Genomic DNA, 15,400 nt, shown 5'->3' on the forward strand with positions numbered 1-15,400 from the left:
GCCTTCTGCAATTTAATGTTTCTGAAGTTTCAGAAGGCATTTGATTCATCAAAACCAATACTTACATAGACTTATAGATTGTTGGGAGGGCAGTGTGGAAGAGACTAAGAGATGATATGATACAGTTCTCACATAGTCTACAGGTCCAGAGAGGAATGAGTAACCCTGAATCATGTAGCAAATTAGTGATAGAGTCTAGACTTGGGACCCTGACTTCCAGATTGTGTGCTCTTCCCATTGTATCAAAGAATATTAGAACTCATGGACATGCTGAAGTTAAAGGGGGATACAACTGGATTTCAACTTTGATTATTTTATGGTTATTAACTTGTATCTACTTTGTATGTATCATATATTCCTATCGATGAACATGATTTCTATTTCATTAGAAGCTAAGTTACTTGAAGGCAGGGACTATATTTGCTTTTACTTTGGATTCCCAAGATTTCTTTAGTATGCTAAAGAACAGCCTATGAAGTAGGATGGGCAAAGTCTTCTAACTTTACCTCTCAATGTAGTTTTAAATCTAAAAATCATGTGAAAGCTGGGGAAGATCCTTAATTTTACAGATGGGGAAACTGAGGCTCAGATAGGATTAAGTAACTTCACCAGGGACACACAGACAGTAATTGTTATATTACACATGAGATTAGAACCATTGTCCTCTGACTCCAGGTCTAGTGAATTGAGAGGACTAGTTCAATTAAGCATCTGCCACGTGTTAGGAACAGTGATAGATGCCAGGGTGACAAATACGAAACTCCAACAGCTATTACCCTCCTGGAGCTTAAGAATGATAACTATAAAGTTGCTAATGGTGCTGAAGGACAGTGGAAATGGTTGAGCCATGAACCTATCAAAGTGGAAAATTGAGAGACGTGTGCTGGGAAACCATTCAACATAAACATTTATATCTCAATGCTAGAAACTGGATAAAATCAACTGCCTTGTCCAAAGTTCTTTATGAGTCACAAAATGCCTTTCAAGTTTTCTTATTTCCATTGAATGAAGGAGGAAACTGAGGCTCAGAGAGAGGGAGAAATTTGCCTATGAATATCTAACTGATCAAAAGAGAAGACAGGCCTTATCAAAGTCTTTTAATTTCAAGGTCAAGGTCCTTTCCATGAAACCCCTTTCAGGCTCATTCTCTACTGGCTCTTGCCATTGGTGTGAGGGGGTGAAATGGATTCTTTAGTTTAAGAATTAGTATGATGAGAGTCCAGACATGTGAGAAGATGTGATCAAAGGGCTGCAGTGATAGGTTTGGGCACACAAGACTATTTGCTGCCTCAGTGTTAGACACTTAGAACTCACTGGTCAGCCCTAATGAAGCATCTCCTGGGCACAAGACATTTTAATTAGCTCTTACTCGATGAAATCTGGCAGTAGATCTTCCTGTTGACAGTTACTATTTTTATTAATAATGGGTCTTTTTTTGCCTAGAGGCAATGGAACTGGTGCCTCCTAGCAGGGCAGCTCATGGAGCCTTGGGGAGCTGAAATAGTCAAGCAATCCCACCTCCCTGCAGCTGATGGATGAGCTATACAGGGGATGGGAGAGTTGGCTGGAAGTGAGAAATGTACTGAAATGCTACCCATAGTGGCAATGCTCTCATTTTCTTATAGGGAACCTATGAAGCTAGTCTTCCTTAGATTTTTAGCCATCACCAGCAGGGAGATATCAATGTTAGGTCATAGTTCAAGTGTGTGATTGAAGTTTAATTCATACAATCACTGGATCACAGATTCAGAGCTAGAAAGAAGCTAAGTGAGCTGCCCAAGGTGACAGAAGTAGTAATTGTTTGATGTGAGATTTAACCCAGGTCCTCTGACTTTATAAATTGTGCAACTCCAGGGCTCTCAGTGGCCACCCTCATACCACACACACATTACTTAGCTCTCCTGGTCATTTCTCTGACTCAGTGTTTTTTTTTTCCATGAACTTGGCATGTCATTTACTTTTAACTGAAAGGGTCTGGCAGATGCCTCCCCTGATAAGGGCTTTAGTGGGTTGTAGGAGCCTGAAGTCATTACTAGGGTAATGGCATAACAATGACAAATTTTAAAAATCAATAAAAGAATGATAAACTCCAGCTATCTCCAACACATTGTTCAGTTCCATACAATTGACCATGTCTATTGTTCCTCTGACATAGCATAGAAGAGAAACTATTAGATGACTTGGAGACCTTGGTTTAAATCCTGATTGTCATTTACTATCTGTGATCTTTCTGGGCCTCAATTTCTTCCTCTGTAAAATCAAGAAGCTAGACAATGACTTTGAAGGTTCTTACTAGCTCTAACTCTATGATCCTGGGATCCTGGTGACTTGGAAGGAAGTTCTAGTCCTGACTGGATGATCTGGGACGACCTCGGAATCCTACCACTGGGTAATTAGAGGTGAAGAGTTATTTGCAATCAACTCAGAGACCAGTAGAGGACATTCAAGTATTAAGAGGTTGGGAGGCCCCTGAAAACATTACTGAGATACTAGCTCTTAGCAGTACAGTGAGAACAATGTATTTGATATTCAAAGACCTGGATTTAAGTCTCAGTTACAATCCCATCACTCCTCTAAGTCTCAGATTCCTCATCTATAAGATGGAAATAATAATATACCTTTCTCACACTGTAGATCAAATGAGATAAAGTAAGGAATTTCATAATTCAGTAGCTTTTTTACATTTCCAAAGAACTTTCACACGAAACAACTCATTTTATCCCCACAATAATTTTGGTTTTTGAAATATTTACATACATGTCTATTTTTTCCATTAGACTATGAGTACAATGAGAATAGGGAGCATAACAGCCTAGATTTTGGCCAGAAAGGATCTAGTTCAACTCTTCATTGTATAGAAAAGGAAACTGAGGCCCAGATATATAAAATAACTTCCTCAAAGTCATACAGTTACTGGTGCAGATGGGAATTTGACTTCATGTCCTCTGACTCCAAATGCCTTGCTATTCCTATGCTTTTGTATACCTTCCTCAGGAACCATGTCTCATTTCATCTTTGTTATCTCCCCCAGGAACCAGCACAGGACTCTAAATGCTTAATACATACTTAGTGAACTTAATTAAATTTGGTAAAGACATCAGGCAGCTTGGCAGGTGTGGATCCAAACTGTTAATTGTAACAAAACTGGAAAAGACAGTTTCCAGAACAGTCACTTCTTTCATTCTGGGAGTTTCCTTCCTGAAGTGTTTACCATGTGTAGACTCATACATACACAGTCTCTTACACACCAAGTCATTCTTCTTGTAGGCAAAAGGCTGGATCCAGCTCCCAATAAGTCTGAGGTACATCTGGAGACTATAGAGATTGTTCAATTACAAGAACAAAGCTTAGTCAGAATTCCTGCTTGGATCCTAAATCTAAATTATGTTCTCCACTGCAACCTGCATTAATCCTCAAATCAGACTGTATGGCACTTCATTATTGATCCTTCATAAAAAAGGGATCCTTTCGAGAAGATATAAGGCCTACCTCCTGGGCTTTGATCATAATGACAATCCCAAATCACAAATGATCCATCTGTTTTCAACATCCAGAATCTCTTGAACTAATCTCATCTGGGACACTCTCTCTAATGCAGAGGTTGTCTTGTGTGTGTGACATAGATCTTTGGTGGTCTGGTTTAGTCCATAAACCTCTTGAGCAGATCTCTATTGATAGTAGAAATTATGTGCATCATGAATGATCACATCACATCGTGGGGATTCCACAAGATGCTATCCCTCTGGAACCCAAGTATACAAGGGTACTCCTAGATGGATATACTCACACTCATTCCTACCAAGAATGGGTCTAATGATTATTGGAGATTCTGAACCTGACTAGGTAAGGGAAAAGGCAGAAAGAAGCCCACAGTGGCTAGTTCCTTGCTAGCTGAGAAGCATGTATCTGTACCTTAGATAATTAGAACTTATATAGAACTTTAAATGATAAAACGTGCTTTACCCACATTATCTCATTGGAGCCTCACAATCCTATAGGTTGGGCACAGTTATTACCTTTATTTGACAGATGAGGAGGCTAAGACTGAGAGGTATAGTAAGTCTGTTTAGTAGGATTTGAAGCTCAGTCCTCTTCACTTTGTCCACTATACATGACCTGTTTATATAAACAGCCTTAGTGTTAAGAAAGTTTAAAACTATATTAAGGCTTTTGGGTCACCTTCACCTCTGTATTTATACATACATGGCTATTATTCATGTATAAAAAAGCCCATGCACACATGTAAATCTCAAATAAACCAATCAAGCTAGTTAATGAGCGAAATGCTCTTTATAAACCTTAAAGCATTATATAAATGGTAGTTATTTTCTCCACATGTAGGTTCATGTGTGTGTGTGTGTGTGAGTGTGTGTATGTATCCATCCCTATGAATGTATTGTAAAATCTCATCTGTCTGTCTATAGCTCTATGTCTTCCTCATTCTCTCTCTCTCTCTCTCTCTCTCTCTCTCTCTCTCTCTCTCTCTCTCTCTCTTCCTCCCTCCCTCCCTTCCTTCCTTCCCTCCCTCCCTTTCTCCCCTGCATTTGAACAAGAATCTTCTCTATAACAATCTCCATCATTACATGCTCCTGCTTTCAAGCCTCCCATGAAAGGAAGCCTAGGCCAGTCCATTCCACTTTTGGACAGCTTGACTGGTAAATTAGATTGTCCCCTCACATCACGGAAGTCCCCCTATTCCTCTAAGTCTATTCCTTCAGATCAGAAAGAACAACTCTCATTCCCCTTCTACAAGGACAACAACCCTTAGTGTTTACAGGGTTTAATTGGGTTGTGTCTTCTAGTACATGTGGCTACATGTGTGTGTTCATGCTCAGTACATGTTTGTGTAGGCCTGTCCCCAGTGATCAGGTCATGATACTTGGGTACTATTTGCATTTTTGTTGAGGAAGAGGCTAATAGGTATTACAATGCAGAAAATGCCAGCCAAATTCCCAAGAAGACCAAGATTTCCTGTGTCCTTGTGGAGGCTGGCAGTGTTGACCAGCATGGGGAAGCTGAAATTTGCTCAAGAAAGCAAAATTCATTATGGACTCTGGAATGCCATGCTGTGCTCTGAGGTTGTGTTATTTCCCTTATTTTTCCTAAATTGCTAGCAAAGTTATTTGAAGAGACTAAGTCCTGCCTCAGGTCAACAAAGGGTAGGAAAGCATATCCAAAGCTAGGCCCTTAAAGTCTGAGAGTGACAAGAGCATCCTTGGAGGCTAGTTCAGGAAAGGCTGAAAGAGATAAACATGGTGCCACAAGTCCTCAAGTCCAGGCAAGATGGGAAGCATTCCACAGGATGAGAAGGCACCCAGATTATTGTCTTCCTCTGCATCACATGATTCTTTAATCCCAACCTCTCCATGTAGCCCAGATTGCTTTACTTGGGGAAGAAGTTTCAAGGATTCTATTCAATTCCTGAGTACCTTTCTGTTTCTAAGCAACATCAGTGTTGGCCTTTCCCCACAGTGTCCTGATCTATGCTTTTCTGAGATTTCCCCATTCGCAAGGTCAGTGAAATATTTTAATATATGTCCTAGCCCAGGCTAGGGGAATATTCTACACTTATACAGCACTTTTTCTGCCTCTGTTCACAAGGGGGACTCAGGTTCTGAAGCCAAGTTCCCCATTAGTTCAAATCTTGTCTCAGATGCTTACTCATTGAGTGACCCTGGGCAAATCACTTGGCCTCTCCCAGACTCAGTTCCCTCATCTATTAAAAGGGGATTATCTAATCTATCTATCCATTTATTGTCCATCTGTCCTCCTTCCTTCCTTTTTCTTTTTCTCTCTCTTCATTCATCCCTCCCTTCATTCACTATTCCTTTCTATTTATTCATCTATTGTCCATCTGCCTTTCTTCCTCTTTCTCTCTTCCTCTATCCTTTCTTTCTCTTTCTTTCCTTCTCCCCTCCCTCACTCCCCCTCTCTCTGTCTTTCTGTCTGTCTGTCTCTCCCATCATCTATCTTATCTACCTGTTAATCTATCATCTCTCTACCCAATCTATCTATCTCTTCCCCATTGGGAAATGCTTACCCAAAGTTCCTCATGGATTGAGAATTCCTCACATATAGTCACAGACACAGAATTCCAAACAGCATTAAGTGTCATAGTCATAACTGTGCATGTGGGCAGTCATATACCCATAGGGTCAGAGATAGTAAACTTCTGATTATCCAAGGTGAACTAAGGAGTAGTGATGAATAAAATCCACACTTATTTCCCAAGTTTTGATTTAGCTCTACCTGTTGATTTAAAATCAATTCAGGGGTGGCTAGGTGGCGCAGTGGATAAAGCACTGGCCCTGGAGTCAGGAGTACCTGGGTTCAAATCCGGTCTCAGACACTTAATAATTACCTAGCTGTGTGGCCTTGGGCAGGCCACTTAACCCCATTGCCTTGCAAAAAAAATCCTAAAAAATATGAAATCAATTCAATTCACATTCAGATGGCATAATGGGTAAAGCACTGGATTTGAAATTAGGCAGATATGGGCTCAAATATGGACTTAGATGCTTCATTTTTTTTGGTGACCCTGAGCAAGCACTTCACTTAATTTCTGTGTCTAAGTTTCTTCACTTTCAATTTTTTTTGGGGGGGAGGAGAAGATCCAAATAAAAGGTTTTTAAATTTCCTTCTAACTTTAAATCTATGGTCCAATAATTCTATGTAATTTATTACAAATTTACTAAGTGTGAAGTACTTCTCTTGGACCAGGGACCTCAAACTCTTCTATCTCTCGCTTTCCTTGCTGAACTTACCTACTCCTCCAACTCCAATGATGACCTGAATAAGTCCTGAATCTATGCCTCCATCTCTAGCCTATCCCCTAAACACTATCTCACACCCAATTGCTTAATGAATTACTACTAAGACCTTGAGTTGGATGTCTCCTAGATTGAATTTACTATTCTCTCCAGGAAGTGAATTTTGCCTCCAAATCTACCCATACCTGTTGGGGATGCCATCATCTTTTCAGTCCTAAGGTTCAAAATCTTAGAGTCAACATTGATTCTACCCTCTTCCCTCATCCCTACATCTAATCAGTTGCATAGTTAGCTTGTTGAGTTTTTCTCCATAAATTCTTCTGCATTTCTCCCTTTCTCTCTTGGGAGCATAAATCCAGTTCAATCCCTCATCCCCTCCTACTTGGATCATTGGAATAGCTTCCTTATGTGTCTTGTTGACCAAAGCCTCTGCTTTCACCAATCTAAAGAACATAGGATCATAAATTTGGAGGCAGAAGGGATCCTTAAGATCATTTAGTCCAACATACTACTTTTAGGGTTTTTTGTTTTTTTTTTTGCAAGGCAATGGGGTTAAGTGGCTTGCCCAAGGCCACACAGCTAGATAATTATTAAGTGTCTGAGGCCGGATTTGAACTCAGTTATTCCTGAATTCAGGGTCAGTGCTCTATCCACTGTGCCACCTGGCCGGCTCAACATACTACTTTTACAAAGACATTGATATCTATAGATACGCAAGGTCATAATGGTCAAAGTTATAGGGCCAGGATCTTCATCCCTGACACAACTCTCTGGGTAATCTTTTTAATATATGACTCTGATCACACCCACCCTTCTACTCAAAAACCTTCAGTATCTTCCTTTTTCCACTTGATCTTGACATTCAAGTCCCTCTCAAATCTGACTTTGACCTTTTTTATCCAGCTATCTCTCCCTTTGTGTATCTCCAATGGGCTATTCATCTTCCCCAGTTGTCATCCTACCCTTTCCTGTCTTCATGTCTTTGCTTACACTATTCTTGCTATTTATCAGATGGGCAGCCCTCTGCCTAACAAAATCCCTCCTTTCATTGAATGTCAAGTTCATGTACTCATGACTCCATGAAGATGAAAGTGATTTTCCCCCCTAGCCCTTCACGTTTCTCCTTTGCTCTTCTTACAGCCTGTCTATCTATCTATCTATCTATCTATCTATCTATCTATCTATCTATCTATCTATCATCTATCTATCTATTTATCTATCTACCTATCTATATCTATATGTATATATATATATGTATGTATGTATGTTTATCTATCTATCTGTGTCTGTCTGTCTCTCTGTCTATCTATCTATCTGGGGTTCTTCCTAAGTTCTCCAAGGTATCCTGCAGATCTGAATATGTTGCTTCCCCTGTTCAAGAAGAGTTAGTGACTCCCTATTATTTCTAAGATCAAGTACAATCTCATCCTAGCATTTATGGGTCAATAGGACCCATAAGGAAGCTGCTCCAGTGGTCCAAGTAGGAGGGGATGAGGGATTGAACTGGATTTATGGTCACAAGAATAGAGAAGGGGATAGATGCAGAAGAATTTATGGAGAAAAACTCAACAAGCTAACTATGCAACCGATTAAATGTAGGGATGAGAGAGAGGGTAGAATCAATGCTAACTAAGATTTTGAGTCTAAGTGGTTGAAAAGATGGTTTTACAGTCAGGCTTCTACCTATTTTTCCAGACTTATTTGACATGAATCCTCTACTTGCAATCTTGGCTCCAGTCAAGCTGGGTTAGAAAATTCTTTTAAAATTCAGGATTCCATTTCTGCTTCCCTGCCTTTGGTCAGACTGTCCTCATGCTAGGAATGTAGCTAGGAATTAGGGTACTTTATGGTTTATATGATGGGCATCATTTGAATCCTAATTCACTGTTATTCAGTCCTTTTCCTGTTGTGTCCAACTCTTTGTGACTCCATTTAGAATTTCCTTGGCAAAGATACTGGAGTGACTTGCTGTTTCCTTCTCCAGTTCATTCATTCATTCATTTGCTAGCCAATGGGGTTAAGTGACTTGCCCAAGATCACACAGCTAACAAGTATTAAATATCTGAGACCAAATCTGAACTCAGATCCTTCTGACTCCAGAGTGGGTGCTCTATCCACTGAGCCACCAAGTTGCCCTGATCAGTTCATTTTTTACAGATGAGAATCTGAGGTAATTCAGGGTCAAGTGACTTGCCCAGCTGGAAAGTTGTCTGAGACCAGGTTTGAACTTAGGATGAGTCTTCCTGACTCCAAGTCTTCCTGATTACAAGCATTCTATTTTCATTGAGACACCTTGTTGCCCCACATGCTAAAATCTCCAATTTTCAGACAAGGAAGCCAATGCAAAGAGAGGTTAGTGATTCACCCAAGGTCCTATGTTCACTCAATAAATGTCTAAGGCAGGCTCTGAACTCATATCTTTCTGACTCAGATTTCACAAAATACAATGTACCATCTGCTTTATATTCCTTACTCATCTTGGCCTCTTAGAATCCTTAGGTTACTTCATCTTTAGCTCAGTTTAGGTGTCAGCTCATAGGGGAAAACTTCCCTGCTCATAAATAGACAATGGGGAGGCACTGGGGGTTTTAGAGAAAAAGGAGTGATGGAATTAGTTTGGAAGCCTCATTCAGGTGAACAGGTGATCTATTGGGGACCAGTTCCTTGGGGAGAGGGAATATTTCATTTTTATCTTTGTAAGCCCAGTTCAGGGGACTATACTGGCAGCAGAGAGGTGCCTGTTGATGGACTGTAATGTTCTAATAGGACCATCATGCTTGCATCAGCACTTTGTCTGCCTGGCATTTCCCCTTCTGCTTGGGGCCTCTGCTGACTTTCTCATGTTAAGTCATAGGTGGGACACATTTTGGAAAGGCTGGGGAAATACCTAGGAAATCTGTAGAAGGCTGTGACAATATCACCGGTGAGGACATCAGCAGGCATTTCCACCAGGCTTTCACAGAGAAAAACTGGCATTCTACTTGGCATTGCAACCCCGATTTTGTAAGGTTTGGGAGAGTGTCTGTAAATCAGACCATGGAGTCAGCAGTTTAGGATTCAGCTCAGCCACTGAAATCCCATCTCCCTTATCAGGAAATTCTGCTGCCCTTAGCAACAACCAGGAAGTAGAAATGTCTGTTTTTCTTAACCAGAAAGAATGCCCTCTCTCTCCACTAATACTGTCCTAAATAGGGAGACTGGGGAGCAATGGATACCCATTAACCTGCCTCCAAGAGGGATGCCAGGGGAATCAGATGCCCCTTGAGACTTTATCTTTTAAGCATCCTCAGAAAAAAAATGTATCCAGTGCTCCTGGCCCCCAGGCTTTGGCATGTGAGTCCATCCTAATTAGCATCATTAAATATAGTTAAAGGCACAAAGTATTGACTTGAGGAGCCCCAAGAAGAAGAAAGGTCTGGGGGATTCTGTTGTACCCCTTTCACTGGGCTCAGAGGATCAAAGACACAACCCCTGGTTTTTTATAGTAATGATTACAAAGCATTTTTTAATTATCTCAGGATGAAGAAAATGATATTCATGGAGAGGGGAAGTAATCTTGCTTAGAACCATACAGGTAAATAAATGAACTTAGTCTTATCACTCTATGTCCTAATATGCTCATTGCAGAGCATTCTGTTACCTATGATAACTATAATTAAGTCCAAATGCTTGGAGGACTATCATCTGCTAACATGATGCTATACTCTCAGTAGGTATTTGGATAAAAAAAAATTGACTAGTAATACAAAGATTTAAAAAAAAGTAGTCTCTGTCTTCAAGAAGCTTAAATTTTATTAGGGCAAAGAACATTAAAATAGAAGTATATATAAATTTTATATGATTCCTGTATCTGGATTTAAAGTACTGACACTTGGAAAGGTGGGATATTATGGACCAGAAGCCCAGAAGTAAAAAGCCCTCTTCAGGTATCGCTACACTGGAAGTAATTATATATATATATATATATATATATATATATATATATATATATATACATATATATATGTATATATATGTATATATGTATACATATATATATACATATATATATGTATATATATATATATACATATGTATATATAAAATCTTTAGAAGGGTTGTTTGGTCTGGAAGGGGGAGAGATGAGATGTCCTCTGTATCCCCAGGTTTATAATTTTATACTATTTAGCATCTATGTTTACCATGTTTTGACTGGCACCAAATATATCCTATGACTTAGAAAAAAGATAAGTTGAGGTATCTGGGGGGTGTTTAGCTTGGAAAACAAAAGCCCTGGGGAGCTGAGATATCTGCCTTCATATGACTGAAATAATGAGTAGAAACTATGGATAAGCAGTATGGTATAGTGGGAGGGAAAGGTACTAGATTTATGGTTGGCAGGACTTGGGTTCAAATCTCATTCTTCCTATGTGATCTTGTGCAAATAACTCTCTAGTTATTTCAAATTTACCTTCTGTAAAATAAGGAATGAAGTTCCTTTCTGGTACATACAAATGCTTCTAGAAATAGATTTGGGCTCTATAAAAGGAAAAAAATACTAACAATTAAAACTATTCAAGAATGTAAAATAATACTTATCACTAGAACAATGTGGATGATAGACATAAAGATGGAAGCAAACTCAGAAGGCATCTAGTCCAACTCCCTCATCTTACAGAAGAAGAAACGAAGTGACTTGCCCAGAGTCACATAGTACAAAAGGCACAAGAGCTGTGAAATGAGTTCAGATCCTGTGATTTCAAACCCAGTGCTCAAAGGTAAGATTTGAAGCCAGGACCCATCAGGGATTTTCCATTGCATCACTTTGTTTCCCTTCATATAAAGAACAGATGACTGCTGGACAAGAATATTGTGTGTGTGTGTGTGTGTGTGGGGGGATTCCTGTTCAGCTACCACCTTCATTGGATGTGTTCTGGGGTTCCAGAGGAGAAACAAGACAACAATGAATTCCCTGACCTGAAATATTCCGGTCAATGGCAACATTGCTCCTTTTCCCTAAACTGAATGGATTGTGCCTAGTCCTTTCATCTAGTAGGAAGAAGATGCAGACTGATTATGCTGGGGTGATTCAATCAGGAAGAATCCTGCCCACAGGATCAATGAAGTTTGGGCCATGGGTCATGTCTTGCCAGAAAAAAAAAAACTAACTGATAGATGATGATAGTTCCTTGGGTGAGGGGAAAGGCAATCTTGACCTAGTACAGAGGAGGCAGTGACAGGAGGATGACAAGAATGGGCTGAAAATCGAGGCAGAGCTTGGACCTGATTATCTCCAAAATACCAAGATTCTTGGGCTAATATGGGGAGGAAGAATAGATATGAGGTGTGGTGGTGGTGGTAGTATTCAGGAATCCAAATGGGATTAGGAAGCTAAAATTGATGATCTATCAGGCACCTGATACATCTGACTCAATTTGATCTTATAAATCTTAAAAGATGCTGATTGATTGACTTGAATGCTTTTTTGCTTTTGTTTATTTTTGGTGGGGATAAGAGGGGCAGGGTTGGGGGCAGTATTCCTTGCCCCCTTTACATTTTGGATATATACACAGACACACACACATACACACACACACACACACACATACACACACACAAACACACCGTGAAATACAGCCCAAGGATAATCCAGTGCAGGGTTCTTAACCTGGGATCTAAGGACTCCCAAGGGTGTTTCTGGACAGGGTTCAGGGAGTTCATGAGCTTAGATGACGAAAAACTACATTTTTACTTTCACTTAATCTTGGTTTCCTTTACAATCCTATATATTTTATTTTTACATTTAAAATTTTTATTCTAAGAAGGGGGTTCATAGATTGCCAAGGGGATACACAAATCAAAAAGGGTTAAGAGTCCTTTTTTGTTTTGGTAAAGAAAAAAGGAAATAGAAGAGCATTGCTGTAGGGCCCCTTAAACCATAATGTCTGTGTTGTGGTTTCTTTGACCCTTTTCATTATGTATATAAAGTTATGGTTTGCTTCTTAGAATTTAAAACTGCAAGGTTCTCCTTTCTCACTCTCTGGAATGTAAATGAATTGATTTTGCTTGCTAGAAAATATATACATGCCCACACACATTTATATATAGCTATATTAATAATGAAGGCCTTTCTCCTCTGGTTAGGATCACTGTGTGTTAGCGGTTTATTCCCTGTCCGTTATCGACTCTGAGTTAGCATTCATACATAGAATCCCAAGAGGAAAAAAAAAGTCATCGACATCTCTCTAAGGCTTTGATCCTATCTTGACATACCAACCTAAGACAATACACCTGACACTAACCAAGGAATTTAGAAATGGCTACTGTCCTGTATGACTATGCCATTTTTATTTGTTTATTAAGGTAGTGCAGTGGCATAGAATCTGGAAGCCTGAGTTCAAATCTTATTTCATACACTTAATAATGTAATCTTGGGCAAGACTTTTCACCTCTCTGTATCTCCATTTTCTCATTTGTAAAATGGAGATAATAAAAAGCATCTACCTCATGGTGCTATTTGGGGGATCAAGTAAGATAACATGAAAAACACATTATAAAAGTTAAACCATTATCTAAATTGTATTTATTATTAGTTCTTACCTTCTCTTTCATTCTTAAAACTGGCTGGGAAGATCTTACCTTATATCTCCAATGAGAACTTCCCAAGTCCACCTGAACTCAAATAGCTCACATCTAAGATTGTCCAAAATTCCTTTGTTACACAATCTTGGGTTAACTGGGGAATGTTTGCATTTAACAATCTCATACAAATTACTCAACAAATTACTTTGCTGATAGATCTCAAAGTTTAGTTTTGGAACTGAAGGTAACAGATGATAACTCATTTCCCATTCATTATTATCTTGTATACACTGAAAAGGAAGGAGCAACACTAACATAGGTCAGAGATGGAACTTGTCTTGCACAATGGAGGAAGGAGGGTGAGTTGCTATGTTATCTCCCCAATTATTGGGGATTATGTGGACATAAATCAGGGGACCATAGCACCCCTTTTCTGACTCTGACTAGCAGTAAAAAATCCATTAAAATCATTTTTAATATATAAATCTTGTGCATGGCCTTTCTCCTTTTTTCTATCTCTAATGGAGTTGCTGGATTGCCACATAATCATTCATTTAGGAAATCCATTAATGGCCACCATTTTATAGCCAATTCCCATTCTGGTCTTCCCCACCTGGTTCTTATGGTCTTCTTCATGCTCTGGGCTCTGAGAAGGGGTCAAGAGTATTGACCAGCTTGGATGCACTCATATGTCCTGGGTTCATGGGGATGACTCTGGGATACATGGGATGTATCAAGGGCAGCAGTTGAGAAGGGTTATTACCTGAGAAAAGTGCCAGTGAAGCTTCATTCTCTTGGCTTTGGCATAACTGCATTCAATGAGCCGGGGTCGACTGTTCACATCCACCAGGCACCTGTTGTCATCATCATCGACAGTGGGGCTCAGGACACCTAGTTGGAGTTGCTGACTGCTTGTGTAATACACATTCTGAAAGACAATGATACAGAAAGGGATAATTGAGTTTGATAGTGTCCATTCTCTTTTGGAGAAAAGAAACAATGAGAGAAATCATTTTCTTTGGCCTTCAGCTTTTTCCTTTGTGAAATGAAAGGGCAAGTGGCAATGATTCCTCTATAAGATTCTTCAAGTCCCAAATCCTAGGAACACACCACCACAATTAAAAAAAATAAATATCAGAGACCTTGACTTTTTTTTTTGAAAATACTTTCTGTAAGACTTCCCCTTCAAACTCGCTATTGGAAGAGCTAAGGATTTGTAGATGATCAGGAAGTAACTTCAGAGACAAAGGAGAAAACTGAGCTCTATAGGGGAAAAGTGACTTACTCCAGGTCAAAAGACTAGCAGAACCTAGACTGAAAAGGTTATATCCATATTCTTAGACTAGGGATCTTTCCATCATACCTTGTCTTCTTCAGGAGATGCTCCCTTCAACCAATCTATCAATAGAGCATGCAATCAAGCAAATATTCTTGAATGAATGAAAATAGCATTTATTTAGTACTTACAATGATCAAAGCAGTGAGTTAAGGTTACAAATGTAAAAGCAAGACAGTCCTTACCCTTGGGGAACTCATATTCTGATTGGAGGAGACAACACATAAAGGACAATTCAGTTGGGAGTCAGATGAGAAGGCTCTATGGTCCTTAGGGTACAGTAGCAAAGCAGAAGGCAATGTATCTTTTTAAATGCCATTTCTAGGGATATAACATATTTTCTTCTGTTTCTGAACTATTTGACATCATTTTCTTCTGTTTCTGAACCATGTGATGTCATCAAGGACTTAGATGGTAGAAACCGTCTTTTCCACATCTTCAGTAGAAGAGGCTCATCAAATAATAGAGTTTCATTTATACAAAGGCTACTTCTTTTGATTATGACTATGGGGGCTGGATTGGAAGTAGCACCAGTGTTCTAGTAAGTGATGCTATTCTTGGGGCTCTTAAACCTACTCAACTATCAGTAGTCAGAAGTTGGTGGTGGTAAGGATGTGGGATGATGTTCATTTGCCACAGGGGTTGCTTCCCTGGAAGCTGAGATGGAAACAGGGCCAGTAGTCTAGCAATGCATTCCTATTCCTAAGAGTCTTGGGCCTAAGGTACCAGGCTA

At 39.5% G+C, this 15,400-nt stretch overlaps 1 protein-coding gene across 2 annotated transcripts in view; it reads right to left on the reverse strand.

The window, feature by feature from the left end:
- The window catches only part of GALNT18 (polypeptide N-acetylgalactosaminyltransferase 18), a 452,134-nt gene that overhangs the window by 21,961 nt on the left and 414,773 nt on the right, over positions 1-15,400 (reverse strand). For both annotated transcript variants that reach the window (XM_074230318.1, XM_074230319.1), the window contains one exon: positions 14,095-14,259. In XM_074230318.1, coding sequence (XP_074086419.1) covers positions 14,095-14,259 — 165 coding nt within the window. The remainder of the gene's footprint in view (positions 1-14,094; positions 14,260-15,400) is intronic.

The sequence above is a fragment of the Macrotis lagotis genome, chromosome 3 (assembly GCF_037893015.1).
Source record: "Macrotis lagotis isolate mMagLag1 chromosome 3, bilby.v1.9.chrom.fasta, whole genome shotgun sequence".
Taxonomy (NCBI): Eukaryota; Metazoa; Chordata; class Mammalia; order Peramelemorphia; family Peramelidae; genus Macrotis; species Macrotis lagotis.